Genomic DNA, 19,902 nt, shown 5'->3' on the forward strand with positions numbered 1-19,902 from the left:
ACACATAAAACTTATGTATCTTTCACGAAGTTCATCGGCTAGTTTTCTCAGTGGAATAGACTCCTTCAAAGCGCAGTACACCGATCAAGGTTTTTAGGACCTGACAGAATTAGGTAATCAACGGCCTCATCGGTGCCAATGGTCTAGTGATATCTTTTTGAGAGCTAGAAGCTTGCGTTTCGTCAGCAACATCTGGCAGTAAGCCCCCCGCTTGTTGCGACTGTGATGACAACGGATTTCTTAGAAACGACCTTTCTCAAGAATGAAGAAAAGGAACGCAAGATCCTTTTGCTGATAAGCTACCTATGGTTGTTCGACAAGCGACGAATTATCTTACCTCGATGTAGATATCAGTGCATCTAGTGACTGCATATTTTATAGGCCTTACTTCTTGCGTTCTTCGGCGCTGACAACGGCCGATGACTTAATGATTACTCTAATATACGCAAACACAAACAGGCCTTTTTCGTGTTCGATGTGGATCAAGCCTCAGGTTCTTCAGATTCAGTACCATGAGTAGTTTTTCCAATCCTGTTTGCCGCTTTAGCACGTACAGCCGCTGGCATCTTTGTTACTTTCGATAGCAGGATAACAGAAAGAAAGCCCAAGTGCACGTTCCAGTAAGAAAAACAACTTAGGGCACAAAAAGTCCCCATCTGATATCTTTGGTAGTTTATAGCTTAGAACTTGTCGACACTGTAAACTTAATTTTGTAAAGTACAGCTCAGATGAGGCCAGAAATAGTCATACCATTAATGTTACATTATTCAAGGTAGCAGTAATGTATTTCATTGGAAACGCAATTTTATTGTTTTGTTCTGTCGATCTAGGTTGCTTCTGTTTGTCTGATGAACCGAATAACAGCACTACCCCGTGCGATAATTCGGAATTTTATTTTCGGGAAACAGGCGCAGGTTAAACGAGTGAACTTCGAGACACTGGCTCCTACCACTCAAGATTTTTTTTATAGCTGACAGCTCACAGTTGTCTCTTCTACGACAAGCCTCGATAACTTTACCTGTAATTTTCTATTGCTCCAAGAACCTATCAGGGTGGCAGGGGCTTCAATATGAGTACTAATCAGGAGAAGCAATTACAACTAAGTTTATTGCCTCTCGTATTTCTAGTCGGATGTTTATAGTGTCAACAACGCGTGTCTGCGCCCAGATTCGAACTTAGAGCTCGCCCTTGTTTCGACGGTTGAATGGCAAACACTTGACCAGTGAACCATGATCAACAACTTCACCGAGGTCATCATTAGTGAGTAACACAGCGGATAAGCTAGTGATGGCTCTGCATTAAGTGGCGGCTAGACTTCGAGAAGAGCGAGAGAAAGGCTGGATCTGGGTAGGCAGACATTTATCTAGAGCTACCGCTCTCACAGTCCAGCTTGACAGCATGCGAGAGCAGCCGCAGACGAGCACTGCCCTCTTTTAATCAGCTGTTGCCACACTCTTTTGAGCAGCATCCAGTAGGACATTGCCCGTTCGCTTGCCTGCGTCTTATTGAAAGGCAGCGAAACGAGCGTCTGAAAGGAGTCGTCAACGGCGGTTGATACAAACAATGTAACGTTTACGACGAGCAAGCACTGTGCCGCTCTGCTGCTGCCGTCGCTCTTAGCTCGAGTTGCCGGCGGCGTAAGTAAGAGTTGAACACCGCGCCAGCCCCGGCCACTGACAGCGACGAACGAAAGATGCTGGCCAGCCGGCTAGCTCTCTGCTCTGTCAGCCGGCCGGCCGGCCGGCCGGTCGGTCGGTCGGTCGCTCGATTGGTCGGTCGGTCGGTCGGTCGCTCGATTGGTCGGTCGGTCGGTCGGTCGGTCGGTGGACGCTGTGCCCTTTCTCAATCAGGTTTCTCTGTTTTATCCATTAGAGCTGCTGTTCCTATTGCTTGCTAGCTCGCTGACTCGTTGTCGTCGTCGTCGTCGCAGGCAGCTAACCAGGCAGACAGGTTGATTTGCCGCTGCTGGTGGCTGAGACGCCGGCCGACTCAAGACGACATGAGCCGAGTGCGGCGCTCAACGACGAACGGGCGGTGGTAGAGAAGAAATGAGAAAATTAGAGGGTGAGACCATCACACCACCGGCATCAACAGCAGCGCGACCATTCCACATCACATCACGACGACCACGACCACCGCAAACTGCCGCAGTCAGTCCACCGCTGCTGGGCACTCGGCAGCAGCCCCAAAAGTCGTCGTCGCCAGCGCCGCCGGCTTCATTTGCATACAAGGCCCGAACGGAGTGCACGTCAGCGCCTTCATTCAAAGACCGAAGCGGACGGCAGAGCCCATCCGGCCTGCATCTAATTCCACGCCAGTCGTACGCGGTTCTCTGAATCAGCGAGCAGACAAACGAACTGTAAACCAATCAGCCGGTTCGGGCTCTTCCTATTCGCTTCGTTTAGCTGTTCGTGAACTTGTTTTTGTTGTTGTCGACGTTCTCGGTTGCGCGCTGACGCGTGTTTCTGTTTCTGTTGCTGTTGCTGCTGTTATTGTTGTTGTTCTTGTGGTGGCATTACCGGTAACGTCGATAGCGGTGCCTGCGGCAGTTACTGCTCGTTGTAGCTAAAATTTTCAAACCTTCATCTTCGATATTGTTGCTATTGTTGTTGTTGTTGTTACTACTGCTGCCGTTATTGTTGTTGTCGGCAACGGCGGCGTTGGCTTTTGCAACAAGGCAGACCCGCCACTGTCAAGAAGCAACTAATGTCCAGTGGCGAACGAACGGACGAACGAACGAATTTCGCCCAAGAGTTCCTCTTTTTCTCTACCAGCTTTGCTTCAGTGCCGGCGAGTGTTGCCGGACTTATACGACTCACGGCTGCGTGAGGTGTGACAGGAACGGGAGGTTTCACGTTTTTTTTTTCTTTGTTTTTCCCTATCTTTACTTTTCGTCCGTACTGCTTTCTGGTTCTCGTTGGCGATTGTGGCGGTGTGCTTCGGCCGGTGGAGAAAGGTAGTGATCTCCGTTAGACACCGGAACCTACATTGGAACGCACGAAGTTGAGTGATTTAAGCTGAATCAAACTACGACGAAGAGTGGAGGTGGTGGAGTGGCACCTGTTTAACGCGCCCGCTTCAGAACATCATATAGAATAGACTGAAGGCAAACATTTGGCTGCATACTATAGTGTGGTGTTCTGTTAGTACTAGAAGTAATCGTTGAAGATGTCAATCACACAATCAGTTACACAGGAAGAGCTACACAAGCAGCAAAGGGTCAAAGGGGCGAAATTTGCCACCGCTGATGATTATCGAATAAAGCTCGTCTGGCGAAATGTCATTCTCATGGGCTACCTTCACATTATTTCCATCTACGGCCTATACCTGATTGCGACGCAGGCCATGTGGAAAACTGTTGGATGGGGTACGTACTAGTAACTCTGATTAGCCTCGCTACGTGTATCGTATAAGTTACTGCTGTAGACATTGTTGTTGCTCACTGAAATTCTCGTTTGGCAAATGCGTGCTTCTTAATTCTGTTCCATCCACATGCAAAAGCGTCACTATCTTATACGCGTAAAAATTACTTGCGTATGTCGTATCGTTCGTTGTACATTTCACAGTACATTTCACTGTTCGAAGTACATTTCACAAAATTAGCTGTCGACTGATAAAGTTATTAAATGTAGGGAGAACTCTTTCATGTAAGGTCTCGTTTTCGTGCAACGACGCCGTTTCAATCAATACGGCCTCTATCCATTCGTGATAATTTTCTGAATAGGATTTGTTTTTTCTACAAACAGGCCTTCGATCCCAGTGAATTTGGCATGGGCCATCAGGTTAAACGTTTTTTGAGCTAATAAATCGAGTATGCTACTTTCTACCATACTCTCATATCGACCGCCGACATTGTAGCGCGGGTAATTATACGCTTTCGGTATTCAACAGTTGCCATTAACACTAAATGAAATAAGGCATATAGATTGTTGCAGCAGCGATATCTTATGAGTCTGTGTAATCTCTACGACTTGGGATAATAATAAGAAAAAAAAAAAAAAAAAACTCTATCTAGCGAGAAAACGCAAATAAAACACAAGTCCAATTCAGGCCGACAATAGTTATTCAAATCTTTGCTCTCAGCAGATATATATCAGCAGATATATATGGTAAATAAAGCAAAGAGAATTCAATTAAATGTAGTACTTTCTCGCATTATAAACCATGCACGTTATTCGAAACAGAACGACGGAATCACGTAACCGTTGGTAATTGCCAATAGGTACCCGTTTTGTGAAATCACTGAAACCACAGTAGTAGAAACTTTCTGTCGAAATAGTTACCCCCTTCTAGCTTTTAATTTGGACCGAAACATAGTGACAGTCATAACAAGCACGAAAACAAAAAGTCATCACAAATTTTATGTCTACGAAATGAAGAACGCTGGCCTAATCGTTCAGCAGAGCTGGCTGGTGGACTCTCATTGATCTTCCATCGCTGGCTTCTATATTTAGACGCATTCTACCCAACTCCGATTCATGTAAATACATCCCTATCAGGTTGTAATTTGTACAGGCTCGTACACGTCGCTTTTGAAAACTTAGCGCGTCCAAATTGTATCGCAGAATGTTTTCACTTATAGCAGCTGATCGAGGTCACCACTGCTAAAACCACAGCGTATTCATGATAGATGCTCGTTATATACACAGGTATTTCTAAATAATATTATGTTACGGATAAATCTCGTGACCGTTATCTGACCTGCCGCCTCCAACTTATGTGGTCTATTCGTTGCGTGCTATCGAACGGTTGGGTCATGCTTTTCTTTAATCAAGCATATTAAGACCTATCCTGTTATCAGGTCTTATGCTAAAAGACACGCTTAAGGTCTGACCTAGCGGCAAATCGATCAATATAAATTACTAGCTATACAGATACAGATCTATGTCGCACTATCTAATGTATCAATGAATGCTTTTATTGTGTCCGTTTAGTCGGCAGCTTTCCAATGGTGCTCCCACAATGATCTTGATACCGGCAAAGGTGAACACTTCCTCGCTTGAGTACGTTTACTAGCGAAAAAGGCTCAAGTCTACTTGACTTAATTACAGTGTACATGTTTTGATTTATAATACTGTTATAGGCCTAAATTACGTAGAGATTTTACGGGAACAGTCCAGCTATAAAAATGTTATTATTATTATTTATTCAAGCTGAATTATAATAGACTCGCCACAGACTCTGTGAACTCGACGGCCAGAATCAATTGCTTAGTCTTTACTGACAAACGATGAGGGCCCTACAAGGCCCAATATACGTATAAAAATAAAATAAACGAACTTGGTACTTGTTATCTATGCGCATTTGACTCAGGGAACAAGCTTCTGGGTCAGTGTTTGTCTTAGGTCGATTTCCATTACTCCAAAAAGCTCGAATCTTCGAATACGAATACCGACCACTTGCCAAAAAAAGAAGCAGCTGCCCCACCTATAGGTTGATGCCATTTTTAAAGTGCATACCCTCCTTAGCACGTATGGATATGGCCAGAGCACAGAATCTCTTAGCAGTCAGTATTTTTTTAATTAACGTGTAGCAGTTTGTAACAGATTTTTCTAGCGCTCTTCTGCTTCTTTGAAAATACGTAATATTTGACCCTTTAAACAGTTTTAAATCTTTGTCGTTCCCGTAACAAATCAAAGACGCCTCTTCAATCGAAGTCATTCGATTTCGAACATAGGGAACATTATCCAACGTATGAATATTATGGGATGTACAAACATGGCGTGCCCGAGGTTTAATTACTGCTGCTTTCTACTGGACTCTTGTCGAATCAACTGTTCCTACCTGACGAAAAACAACAAAACTACATTTTAAACTCAACGAAAAGTTTGGCCTTAACGATTTTCAACCACGTCAAGATGCAAAGTTCATTCGACGGGCCGTTTCTAATCGCTCCTTTTGTCGGTCGTTGGGTACCTATGTTTGGGAATCTAGGCACAAAGGCAGGACACAGCCTAACGCGGCAACAAGGGAAGGCTTACTGTGTCTGTATGTACACGGTGTGATTTTAGGTGGGCCAAGACGAAACTGTGCAACGCTGTGTTTTGTGGTCAGCAATTATCGTCGCCTCAACTGGCCGGCACGCCAAGACATCCACGTTGAATATGTCCGTTCACCGTTGAAGGTCGCTTTCGTCACCCTGATGGTTAGTTAAATTTTCTTCATCTAATGCTGCTTCCATTGATTCTCTACAGCGAGGCAAACCGGCACGCAGCTGAACTGTATGACTGAACTAAGCTCGCAGTCAAATGTGAACGAACTGTCTCTATTATTGTTGAACAAACGCAACGACGCTGTTTAAGGGCGGTCAACAAGTACCGTCCTTCACGTGATCCCGTTTTGGAGACAAAAATCAGTAACTACAACACGAAACGCTTAGCTAATCCGATCGAATCGCGAGCTCTATTGATCTACGGTAAAGTGCAGCATCGTCCAGCCAAGTTGTTACGTCAGAGAGCTTATCGCCAGGCGCAGTAGGCACACTGACATTTACCATCTTCGTATGACGGCAGCCGCGCGCTCGATACAAGCGCCACTCGAGCCGGTTAGATGTCCGCTGCTCGGAACGAAATGAGATATACAGAACATGATTTACTCATGGGGTTCATTTTGTCTCCGCTGGTATCTGATCTTAGAAAATAGGTAGCTCACGTTGCCATCCGAGGGCGTAAAGTTGTGAGCACTAGTTCGCCGGTGTAGGACGAGATGAAAGATCGTTTTACATTGAGAACAAGGCGTGCGTGCATTGATTTGTTCGTGGCGTTCAATTATGTAGAGGTTAGAATATGCTAGAGCGAGCACAGTAGAAAATAAGCTGTTAACGGTCACAGGGTCCCTGGAACTGGACGAAGCTGAAAAGCTGCCGTTAGTTTCTCACTAGCGTTATCACACTAAACGAGTTCGATGTCGTTAATCTGTTCTTAACAATCTGTGGTATTGCGAACAAATTGCGAAGGCAAGAAGCGCCTTTGATTAAGGCGGTGTATGAAAACGGATGTGAGGTGAGAACAATGGTTTTCTACTTCGTACTCGTCAGTTGCTACAAAGCTGCGCAGGGTTCCCAGACTACTCGTTAACGTTGCTCCCCTAGCGACGTTCTAACTCCGAAGTCATCCTAATTGATTTCCATTATAAAGATTCCCATACAAAACAGCACTATCAACGATCTGGTTATTTTTAGCTTAAACTAAGCTAAAATTGTTTAACTATTTAAGATAGAACGATAAGGTAGTTCGATTTAGGTGTCGGAAATGCGTGCAATCTTACTGGTAGTACGCGTATAAAACCGCATTAATTGAACGAATGGGCCAGTTTTCGGTAGCTAGTAAAATCTGCGCACGTTAGAATCACTTGGAAAGAACTACATCGTCTGCTGGGAGTATATAGATACGATACTCTCTGCAAGATCGACTCTATCAACCTGCTATTTTTACTCTAAGCAGATATAGCGTTATTCGAATGTTGTCCAAATGGCCGCAGTTTCGGGTGGCCGCCGCTTAACCAACCGTTAGCGCGGAATCCCGTTACCTAATAATAGCTGTAACTTTTATTCTCCTCAGTGGTTTCAAGCGAGTCATATGTTCTGCTCGCTGATTACCCTTACGTTCATTTTGACCGCTTCGGACTATAATCTTTTCTTTCCTTTCCTCTGGCATAGCAATTTTGGCTTTGTCTTGCCTGACTAAAAAATTATGGAACTATTAAAAGTTGCCATATTAATCCTATAGCTGCCTACTAAAATCGTTATTCCATTTCCAAGCTGGTCACCCACTGAGATGCTACACCTCTATATAAAGAATACGGTCACAATGGATGCGTCTTGTCTTTTATCAATCTGTCTCAGAACAGTTGACTCAGCTCAAAATATAAACCGATACATTGCGTGGGCCGTCCAAATGCAGGCCGGAGCGAAACAGTTACGGCAGAGTAGCAGAAATGGCAGATAAAATTCATTGTATCCGCTTCTACCCATTCATTGCGCCCAAACCAGCCCGCTCTTAGCTCTCTTCTACGTTACCAGAGTCCTATAATCCTTCGAGGACGGTCTATCTTAATAGAGATGCAGTAGCGATGTCCGTGATTAGGTGTTGTTTAGAAGACATTTGCAAAAGATAAACAAGGTAGATAGATGTCGAACGATTTATTCGATTTGGTGTTAAATGTAGGCTGCTGAATAATTTGAACTGTCTGAGGAACGAATTGGCACTCCTCTATCAATTTGCCAAGGCTTATAAGCTAAACAATTGCCCATTTAGATATTGGCAGACTGTTCAGTTGATGCCCTTTGCCTAATGATGTTTAATACGTGTGCAATTAAATACTGTTCCAATTAAATATGGGCTTCATAATTAACTCCACTCAGTCAATGTTTCGCTAAAAAATATACAGCTTTTACATGAGCATAGAATTTCTGAGTCTAGTCTTTGGCTTTTTTCGAAATCCATCATTTTCGACGTCCTCTGTTCACCATATGTGGCGACTGCTGTTTAGTAAGCAGACAAAACAGTTGCGTTGTCAGATGCATATATCTTACTCTGTTTACTTAAGGCAAACGTGGTACGCCATGGGTTTATCCTAAATATAGGACCTTGTCAGTTAATAAAGGATTTACGTTAAGACGCAGCAAATCTAAAGCCAATTGTGATTTACAGCACATATAGCCCATTTCCTGTAATGTGGTTTTGCTTCTAATAAAACGTAGGTCGGATACGCAATGAAAAGATTCTAAAAATCGCTTGCAGAACACGATACGTTTGCGGATTAGAGTGCGTATAAATAAAACAAAAAAAAAAACACGTACGGCCTGTAATTAAGTTCTAGTAATTCTGGTAAATTGGGACAAGGAACTCGTGATACCTATACCCGAATCATTTCCCTAAGCCTAGAACGGGGTCCGCTACTGAGCTCAATCGAACGAATGGGAACTGAAAATTTCAGTATTGCCCTCACAGTTATAATAGTCTTTGCTATTTTTTGAGTCAACTACGGTTAAGACGCACCGTGTGTTACATACACCATTGACGATACATTTACCATATTAAAGTGCGTTTGCTGCGAGGTTCTCCGAACGATTTTACCGTACTGGCGTTGCGTTTTACGTTACGCTTAAATTTTACGTGCATAATTTGGTTTTGCCGACTTCTTGATGATGATCGGGCTCATATACTGGCGTTTTTTTACGTTATACGAATTCAGCATATTAAAATTTAGCCATTCTACTGCATAAAGTGCCGCCATCTGTACCTTACATGCTAAAAAGATCCTTTGCAGGTTACGTACTATTTTTTTATTGCGATGGTCCATGTATAGAGCAAGAGATAACTGGAACGCGGCTACTTTTATGTAAATTCCCCTGGTTATATACTATAAATATGTACACGAATTGGGAGAGTACAAGTAAAGGAATAATAACATGCTAATTAATTGTCAATAAAGCCACTACGAAAAAACGAGCGAAACCTATAATAATATTGCAACGAAATATTCTTTTATAATGGTGATTATAATAATTGTATACAAGAGGCCATGTTACGTATGAAGTGTTTATTAAGCATACGCATTTCTGCGTATGTTTAATAAACACTTCATACACAATAAATATGGATATCAATTTTTTTCGATTTTTCTATTTCATTTTAACAATCCCGTGTTCTTATAAATTTACATTGACACCAAGGTGAATAAAGTAAACGCTGACTGCGTATTTGATCATTTCAATCAACCGTAAAGTGCCTATTCCATCTTAACCAGTAATAATATTACCATCATCCACGACACTGCGTGACACTTCATTAGATTCTCTTAAAAAAATTTTTAATTAAGCATAAGTCATCGTCTAACTTTGAGTGGTAGACTTTCAGCAGACGCTTCCCATTCCCCCTGTATCAAGCGCCGAACTAAATTAGTAGCGTAGTATTTCTTGGTAATATAGTAATGTTCATGCCTTCATTCAATAATTCCGCTTTTGTCAACCACCAGAAAGTTTAAAAATTGCCATGCGCCGTCAACCAGTTTGCCCTGTAAATGAGTGGTAAGGCTAACTAAGAGTTCTCATTGCACTGTAGGTCCATGCTGGCTTGCCTATCTACCATCATCTAAGTTACTCCACTCATATTCCTATATGTACCTTCTAGGATTAGTTATTTCTGTACCGTGTCCTTCTCTCCCTTCTAAGGAGCAGGTATGATATGCTTCCTGAGCGGCCTTTGCACAACTGTCTCTCAATTCGTGACTGGTCACTGAGATTCGAATTGTCAACACCGCTGTGTCAGTATAATGGCATTTTTCGTACCTCTGACGCTTTTCGAAACTCTCCACGTAGTTTTGGTCTCTCATGACTAGCGTTAGTATGTGGTTAATTATGGTGGCTCTGCTACAAGGTGCATGGCCGAAAACAGAAGCCGATGATGTATAGAAAAAAACATTTGTGTATATACATATATATATGAAAACAAGATGGTATATATTTTTAGCAGCGAATGATACAACACAATCAACAGAGTTGATTGAGCGACGCTCAGTTTACTGGTTTCTGCAAGAAGGCTATAACATTCGAAAAAAATTAGGATTACATAAGAGGGTACATATTACCAGAAAATATGTCAAAATATCTATAAATATAACAAGTAAAGTAAAAAGTTAGGATGATACCGAAAATCGTTGAACGCAAAAATTGAAGAAAATGTGTATTCCGTTAGGTCTCTCTATACCCCGGCATCGTTTTAGAAGTAATGTAGTTTAAAAATACAATATATTTCCAATTATCGTTGAGCTTAAAAAATTGACTGATCTCCTTAGAATTGTATCATAACGAGACGGTTCGACTAAATGGACCTCGCGGTTGATCGTAGACAATATTCGATTAATAACCTACAATCGTATTTATTTTAATTATAAATACTGAACAAGAGTGTGTATAACAAAGTCATTATGTATCAAAAGCCTACCAGAGAGATAGACCTCTTTTCTGTTAAGAATTTTTCAAAGCTGTCCTGTAGTATATGCGCTATGGTATAGACAGCTAACCAGTTCTGGTTCGTGCGGTAAGGCACGGCCGTTTTAAAGTGCGGTAAGGTCGAAAACCGTGAAACTGAGAGAATAACCTTATACCATACTATAAGAATAACTATTATCAATGTCTGTTACAGCATATATTATGTACTTCGCCTCATGTCTGGGAATCACTGCCGGCGCCCATCGTCTCTGGGCTCATAGGACGTACAAGGCTAAACTTCCTCTCAAAATTTTCTTAGCTTTCTGTCAAAGTATGGCGTTCCAGGTTTGTACACGGCATCTACGCTATTTCAACATATTTTTCTTTTGCAAGTACTGTCAAAGTTGGGAAGCGTAATAGAATCCAATGGATTACTGGTGCAGCTAGACTTAAAAAAAATTGTTACTGTTTTGTTCTAGAATCACATAATGGAATGGGCCCGTGATCATCGAGTTCACCACAAATATTCGGAGACGAACGCTGATCCCCATAATGCCAAGCGAGGGTTTTTCTTTTCTCATGTTGGGTGGCTCCTTTGCCGAAAACATCCGGACGTCATTGAGAAGGGACGAAAAATAGATCTGAGCGATCTTCAGGCTGACCCCGTCGTCGCTTTCCAGAAACGTCACTATTTGAAGACCGTGCTCATTTGTTGCTTCATCTTTCCGGCCGTCATCCCGATGTTCCTCTGGGGCGAAACTTTTCTTAATGCTTTCGTCATCTGCTCACTTACAAGGTATAACTATTATCTAAGACCAATAAAATGATTTTACTACAGTACAGGATCATCTATGAGCATAAATCATATTTGACAGTGATTCTGATCTCAACTCGAGTGTGCTGATTTAAACAGAAAAATTTCTGATTCAAGGAGCTGGAGGGTCGTTGATTCAGCCCCTATTATCAATATATGCCACAGGGGCAGTATGCTTAAATATGGAAAGTTCAAATATTTCGGTTTAAGCCTTTAACGCTTAATTGGTCCACAACAATATGAGCTCATCCACGAACGGTACTTGGTATTCGAAGGTTCTACTTAATATTAATTTCGGAGAAAAGTGAAGGGGAATGACAATATTTTTTCTTAATTATAATAGTGGCTTGCGTGAGGCCACATACGAAAAACTACCCATATCTAGCCCATTTTATGCATTTATCATTAAACGTAATGGAGCTGATTTGATTTTGTCAACGGTTAATCAGATCAGCACTCAAACACTTCGTATATACGCGTTAGCAACAACTTTCATCATCAACGTGCAACCAGAGAAACTCATTGTCGGTATCCATTGCTAAATCTCTCTCCTTTTCCTGTTGCGATGATCAAGGTACTGCATTTCACTGAACGTGACCTGGCTTGTAAACTCAGCTGCCCATATGTGGGGTCACAAACCTTACGATACCAACATCAACCCGGTCGAGAATTGGGGAGTGTCCGTAGGCGCTATTGGAGAAGGCTGGCACAATTATCACCATACTTTTCCCCATGTAAGTAACACGTGGCGAAGAACGATCCGACTTGTTATTTGCTATATTTAGAGGTGTTAGGTTAAACAGACTTCTCACGCTAAGGTCGTTGAATCCCAATCGGAAATGAGTAATCTATGAGCCTAGCGCTGGTTAAGCTATTCTACAAGACTAATATGATAAGTGTTAAAAAAAAATTATGTGAAACATCATAATGTCAATAATTAAGCTTATTTCAGTAGAATTTTTGACGCAAATGACAACCATCGTCTTATTTGAAAACAACCATCAAATGTGTCCTTCTTCTATAGCCGCACATCTTGAGATATTTAACTATAAAATCAAGTTCTTCTAGATGTACTTAGATGTATATAATATTTGATGAACTGATGAAAATCATTTCTCTTTTGGGCGTATGTCCTGAAGGCTGTTCTGGGCTCCCTTCTCAAAATGAGCGCTATATCAAACTGAAGTGGACTCACTCGTCAAATTTCATGGTCTGGCTTAGATGCCCACCAAATATTCATTGATAAATGCTGGGGCATTAGAACGGTGCATAGACCTGTTGAGTCTAGGAATGGTCATAGCGCTTGTAACGTGCGCGGTCAGACCACAGAGACAAACCACAAACCCAATAGCTGAAAATATAATACATCATCTGTTCTATCATGTATTGTCTTGCAGGACTACAAGGCCGCGGAACTTCCGTACACGCTAAACCCAACGACTTTAATTATCGATTTCTTTGCCCTAATCGGTTGGGCTTATGATAGACGTAGCGTTTCCGCAGAAACAATTAAGGCACGCAAGATGCGCACAGGTTGGGAAAGTTTGAATCCGGAGCAGTACGTTGAGACGGAACATCCCTATTGAAATAAGCGCTGAGCTTGCGTTAACGAAAATCTTCTCATGAACTTAGCAATGTCAATTTGATTAGCACGCATTTGGCCGTTTGGCTGGGGGTCAGTCTAGTGGTGTGTGTCTAAGAATTGATATGATCAGAATTGGAAGTCAATGGCAAAATTCAAGCATTTTCTCCAATTCCAAGATGTACGGGCAAGCGACGAATCCTCTAACACACGTTTATACTACCCAAAGTGAGGAAAATATTTTTAACCGTGTCCAAAACATATCTCAATCCCCAGTACAGAGAATATATCGATAGTTATTCTGGTATTAGCTCTACATATAGATATAAAAATGTTGCTATGTAAATCTTGAAGATCTAGGGGTATCGTTGTCAAATGCCTCGTGGAGGTCCTTCAATAATTTTTGGCTGTGCCTTACGTGATACCAAGTACCAAGGCTGATTTGCAATGAACGTTGTAGCGTACGAGCTTTTTTCTCTGACAGACTAACAGGATATTCATAATGCCGATGGAATGTATAATAATTTCAAGTTAGTTTCGAGCCTTTCCCGAATCAGATATACGAAATCCTGACGACTAAAACAGTTTCCGTCGTTTAAATGATGCCTGCTTCAATAAGTTGACTGGTTCCAACGGCACTGTTGTTAGTTAAGTCTCCACAAACAAGGTGTAAGCGCTGAGAAATTACGTTTTGTAAACTAAGCAGGAATTATTCTCATCGATAGGGCTAGTGGTAAGAGTCCTTGAAAACGCAATCAATATAGCTTATCTCAAAGATGCTGCTTTAAGGAGCTACACATAAGTGCGATCGAACTAGGCGGATGGATGATAGTCAGCTGGCAGGAAACATTACACGTTAATTGTTTTTGTCAATGAGGCCTTCAAATGTTACTTAGATGTAAGTAGCTTAAGTAAATATGTGCGATATCCCGCTGTGACAGCCGCATAGCGATTCGATGTGACAGGGGTATCGTTACGTAATTTGGTCTGCCTTTGTAATGAAATAAGTTATTGACGATTAATCATATACACATACACAGACGCCCGCATTAATAACATCAGTACGCATGCCCCATGATACTCAGCACACCCCGGCCATATCGCGTACTCATGCAGGACATGCTTTTCAGTGTAGCACGTCTTTACGGAGACCACTATGAACATCGCATCAGAACACAGCCGATATATGTAGCTCTATAAGACGAATCAAAACGCTGGCTATTTGGAAGGTCAATATGTTTCTCGTGATTGGCAACGTCGTTTTTTTCTCGGTAGAATCGGCTAAAGCTCAAACTGAGATTTTGAAGGCAATGTCACCATCGTAAACCATAAGAGCCTGACCGCAGGCCCGCAAAACATTTGAAAGAGACACTGCATATTAAGACAGAATGGAACGTTTCTTTTATCTACCTCTCGCTATTAATCATAAAAATAAAATGAAATTTAAAAAAATATATATATACATAGAGGATCTATCAGTTGTGCACATTGTATTATATTGCAGGAATCATATTTTATATCTTTTAATATCATGATAATAGTATTTAACGACAATGGAATGGAATGTAATGATGATGGAACAATCTAACGCTGTGCTCGGAAGGCTTGAGAGGGAAGAAACCAGTAAATAAATTATAAATACTATTTTTAAAAATTCATAGCGTTTTAGCAACGATCGTACAAAAAAATGTAATATAGTAAATGTAATAAGAAGCAGGACAAGAACTAACTATAGATGTAGTTTATTCAAGCGTTATGTTACGCAGCAAGCTATAGAACGAGGTAAATCTGTTGACAAAAAAGAACCAAAGATACGCAACAAATATTATTACATATTTAATTAATTAGTGCTAACATGTTTAATATTAGTTTAGTTTCGAAGGAGTCTGCTTAGCCGACGCAGGTTAGTGGCATGGCGCACGTTGACTGTACCTCCTCTGCATTTTTTTTTCTCATTTACATAACATTTGATACTATGGTAGGTTACGTCATTTCAGTCTTCGTCTTAGCGTTTTCTCGTTATGATGAATCGCATCTCAGTATAATAAATTCAAGCCACAACCATCAATGGCCCTCACATACATTCTCATTGACTTAAAAGTAACGTGCATTTGTCGGACAACTCGGTGCGTGAAAAAGGGGTAAAATACTTTATTCAGTACATATTTTCTTGATGAACAGCTAACCTTGATCACAGGAAGTATCCTAATTGCCCTTCATCGCAGTTTGCTCGAAAGATATTTTACGTAGTTCGTATACTCATCCTTTAAGGAGATGTTAAAGCTCAGTTGCTTTGGACTCAACAAACCAATAGATGCTCCATTCATTCTTTGTATGCGCATACGTATAATGAGGGGCCATACGACCCTGAGCCTCTTCTTCATCAAGAAAAAAGACTAGCTACTGACTCAGGTTCAAAGAGAACCGTGATGTAAAATGGCCTATCCAACAATTTAAATTTAGCAATTGTCCGCAGCGAAATAACGAGCATGGTAGTTTTATTGGGTATCAAAAAAGTAACGACAAGGCACAACAAGCTCTCAGGATGAGTTAGGTCCATCATACAAGTCATTTCGAACTAATTTGGGAGTTCATTTGAAGGCAATAAGAGTATCAGCAAGAATTATGCTGAAGTACCTACATTTTGACTACAGACACACTTGTCAGAAACTCAGGAAAAACTTAATGTACTTGGAAAAGATGTAGATTTATTTTATTGCGCCCAGGTGAAGAAATACGATATGGGAACAAAAGCCCAATTGTTCAAGAGTCTTTTTAAAAATGAACCTAAACTGAAGAAAAATGCAAAATCCATGTCAAAAATTCAATTTATTTTGACCCTTTTTTTGACTGTCAAGGAATTACGCCTTACTGGTTCATATCGAGAGATTTTCATACTATCAAAGACTATTAGGCGGAAGCTTCAAGAAGATGACGTAATGCTGTCCACCAAAATAGCCTTAGATTCTTCGAGAATAAGCATTGGCTTTTCACTTCTATAATGTAACCGTAATACACGTGCATGGTAACCGACACGGCTTACTTTATAAAGGGATAATTGAGATTTAAACAATTGAAGTATGAGCAATCGCTAACGCAAAAAATTCTCGATACCTCTGCGATACAGTGTAACACTCCGAAGCTATACCAATAAAAAGCCCAGATGGAAAATATATTTAGGCCTTAAATACTTCTCTGTTCTAGTTGCATATAAGGATTAGCGGCATATCTAAATTTTTCCTCAAATGTTAACCAAAAATCGACGCTGGCCCCTCTTTAATCGTTCGTTTCTTGTTTACTCTTACTCTACTTAGAGTACTAATCGCATTCTTGTAAACAGAGAATGGCGGTACTAGCTTAAAATAAAATTGAAACAAAGTAGCACTAAATGGTGTCGAGTAGATCGGAAAATGTCCGTTTCAAGGCATTAAGATTTACATGCTGAGATGCTAGGGTAATTATGCATCATTTGGCTGCTCAATTTCCATATTTTTAAGTCGTATAGAGATTAATTCTTTACGACAGTCTCTACAAATTGCCTTGCTTAGAAAAAATATCAGTCCCTTAACCTTATCGCAAGCTTTAGTAAAGCTCCCCATTAAAAAAAAAAACCGATATATAACAGAACAGTCGTGGAATGCATGGATTAACACCTGGAGGCGGCTCAGTTTAAATTTTTAGAGAACTAGTGGTATACAACATTAGACAGTACAGATTCGCTAAAACCTGTAAGCTTGTTTATGATCTAGTGCCTACTACAGGCACCTCATCAGGTAATATCTGTAAATGCTAAATGGTGGAAAACTCATCAATAGGTTTGTCAGAGTATCTTCGATCCAGCTTCCTTAGGCAAGTTAAGGGCTAACGCACGTGCGTTCCGCGGAGTATATATAAATCAAAACTACAATATTTGGTTCTATTGGTGTTTGTTTATGTCCTCAGAGAGAGAGATCTGAATGCTTCAACGACTTGTCTACCATCGCGCAACAAGCAGCATTCTCGGAGCAGATTCGTCCTAAGTGCCTTTCAGCCATTTACTAAGACCTTTCGACGATTGGCTGTAATCAACCTGCAGTCTTGAACGCTCTAACCTTCTATGGTACAAACTGTTTTTATACTCTCGAGCAATTTAGTTCCGTTGCCAATCTAAGACATGTTTATCCTTTTTCAGAGAAACGACCATATATTACACTGCGGCGTTCAGTTTGTTCTCAATATTCAAAGGCGTCGGCAAAATACGTATATGCAAGTACAAGTAGTACCAGTGCTTTTTTGATAACGAATTCAATCTTGAAAAATGTTTTGAGGAGACTCAAGAGAACGCATAGCACTCATTGTTACAGAAACGGATCTTTTAAAGCCATTCGCGATCAAATTCAGCAATTTGTATTGCTCAAAAACAAAAAAAAAAAATAGGATAGCAAAGGTTTCCCATGTAGTCAGCTGAAAATTTTCGGCTATTAAAGCACGCATCGTTCTTAACGTGTCATTGTTTGCCGGATACGTATAGTCTTAACTCTGCAAATTATTATGTATGCAAACGTTGAAAATTTTTAGAGCAGTTCATCTTTATGCCTCTGGAGTTACATCCCATATACCTCCCAGCAGCTGCCTAATTACGGTCTTTGTTGCAATAACCAACGAAGTCAACTATCGTCTGTGTGTATAATATAGACAACAGTTCGCCTGTTAAAACACTCCAAAAAAGCTGAAACACTTGTATTTCATGATCACCTTTATTGTGTACACAGTTTAAAGCATCGACAAATTTATAGTGAAACTTTTGAAGATAAAAACATCAAAGCTGCTAAACAATATTGTATGAGCAAACTATGTAAAGCGAAAATTTAGATTATTCTGTAGTGCTGTACAGTAATGCTGGATTTAAACCAGCCTGATACTGGCCGTCCAAATGCAAAATGTGAAATACCTAAATACTATAACTATGACTTTATGACGTCAGTTTAGCTTACTTGGCAATGCGGCGTTTAACTCCACACGGAGCTGCTCATGAAGACTTTGCTCTGAAAATGAAGCACATGCTTTTTCAATTAGTTATTAAATTAATTAAGTACAGTGCTGTTGTTGGGAAGGTTATTTTCAAAACTTCATTTAGAAACTTTGTTTACCCCAGAATGCATAAAGAATTATGTTGAGGATTTATATTCATAGGATACTTCACTCAGCGTTGAATATTTACATTGATAAGCACAAGAAAAAGCAACGGAAAAATAAATAATGAATCAAAACATTTAAAATACAACTAGCTTTTGCAGCCTAACTTATTATTATTATTATTTTTTTCTCTCGACAATAATAATAATAATAACAAGAAGAAGGAGAAAAAGCCATTCACTTACTGTGATAATCCAGCAATATCCGTACACTCATATATACGAGCGATAACACAATAAGTAGACGGACCTTTCCACTGAAAAAGACTAAGCATGAAAAAATTCGTATTTAGGGCTCGTCGCAAATTGTGTTACTTTCATTCAGCAGAATACAATTATCATACAAAAACTGTACATGAAGGCGTACGTTCGTAAACGTAATTTAGTGAGGTGCGCATTATAATGTTGAAATTTATTGTGTTTGCTAGGTGATACAATCTCATTTGCCTAACGCAAAGAAATGTCGTCATACACAAAGGTTTGTATTATACAAAAATTATTTTTACGAACAATGGGAAATAATATCCGAAACGTTTTTAATACACAGTTAGTTGTAGGTTAAATAAATTAATTAAGTCAAGACAGTTACCCCAGCCCTATGGAATACCTTTTTTGGAACAATGCTGAGGTGATCCTGTGCGAAGGGATCCGGTCATATGTGCGGTCGGAAATAGGCTAATTACTGAGGTATAGTCAATAATAATCACGTTTAATACGCTCATTTTTCGTCTTTCCAGTGACAACGGCATAATATGTCCCTATGCCAGCAGATTGCATGCTTACCTACATACGGCATGATTATTGGAGCATATCTTACATGTGAAAAGCGTTGAAACGATTCGGTAAGGCGCCCGAATCAAGCTCATTGTTAAACTTCTACGTCAGCTATAAAGTAACGATAATACTTCTGATCACTCTGTACGCAGTTTTCCTTCGGAAGTTTCTTTGCATTAAATTCCTATCACTGTATAGCGCATTGTCTGTTTGATGACTTGCTCACCGCACTTAGACGGAACGCCGTTGAATATTTGTGATATAGTGTTCCAGCAACGTAGATCCTGAGCGCTCCTGAGTTCAGGATCACAACACTCCCTTCCCCTCGAACCGAGAAGACATTTCCACTCCCGGATTGTTACCTTCACGCTAACTAGAAAATAATAAGACGGTTGTTTCACTTGCCGTCTTTTTCCCTTTCTAAACGTATAGCGTGATTATCGGAATAAGTGAACGCCTTAGCTATTCGTATAGATATGTCCTGATAAGAACCTTTTGAAGCTTGTTCTGTTAAAAGGCTCGGTGCTGAATAGCCTAACAATTTGTTCGGATAGACAGGGCGGTCGCGCCATTTAAACTTGCCCGCCAACCGAATGTCAATAAAGGTATCTGCTAGCGTTTTCGT

At 40.6% G+C, this 19,902-nt stretch overlaps 2 protein-coding genes across 6 annotated transcripts in view; one reads left to right on the plus strand and one right to left on the minus strand.

Annotated features, from left to right (window-relative positions):
- The window catches only part of LOC111261458 (acyl-CoA Delta-9 desaturase), a 20,452-nt gene extending 5,469 nt beyond the window's left edge, over positions 1–14,983 (plus strand). Inside the window, exons 1-5 of one of the 2 annotated variants that reach the window (XM_022834990.2) lie at positions 2,102–3,367; positions 11,148–11,278; positions 11,413–11,729; positions 12,322–12,481; positions 13,145–14,983. In XM_022834990.2, the coding sequence (XP_022690725.1) occupies positions 3,169–3,367; positions 11,148–11,278; positions 11,413–11,729; positions 12,322–12,481; positions 13,145–13,333 (996 nt within the window). In that variant the 5' untranslated portion in view covers positions 2,102–3,168 and the 3' untranslated portion in view covers positions 13,334–14,983. Of the gene's footprint in view, positions 1–2,101; positions 3,368–11,147; positions 11,279–11,412; positions 11,730–12,321; positions 12,482–13,144 lie in introns of those variants that run through there. The other variant, XM_022834991.2, reaches the window with a different exon arrangement.
- LOC111261456 (protein O-linked-mannose beta-1,2-N-acetylglucosaminyltransferase 1) overlaps positions 1–19,821 on the minus strand; it is a 52,291-nt gene extending 32,470 nt beyond the window's left edge. For 2 of the 4 annotated variants that reach the window (XM_086968719.1, XM_086968722.1), the window contains exons 1-3: positions 19,111–19,821; positions 18,690–18,770; positions 18,303–18,353 (exon numbers count right to left, since the gene is read on the minus strand). In XM_086968719.1, the coding sequence (XP_086824845.1) occupies positions 18,303–18,353; positions 18,690–18,770; positions 19,111–19,252 (274 nt within the window). In that variant the 5' untranslated portion in view covers positions 19,253–19,821. The remainder of the gene's footprint in view (positions 1–18,302; positions 18,354–18,689; positions 18,771–19,110) is intronic. The other 2 variants (XM_086968721.1, XM_086968720.1) reach the window with 2 other exon arrangements.
- Between the last annotated feature and the right edge of the window lie 81 nt (positions 19,822–19,902).

This window comes from Varroa jacobsoni, unplaced genomic scaffold (assembly GCF_002532875.2).
Source record: "Varroa jacobsoni isolate VJ856 unplaced genomic scaffold, vjacob_1.0 scaffold_558, whole genome shotgun sequence".
Lineage (NCBI taxonomy): Eukaryota > Metazoa > Arthropoda > Arachnida > Mesostigmata > Varroidae > Varroa > Varroa jacobsoni.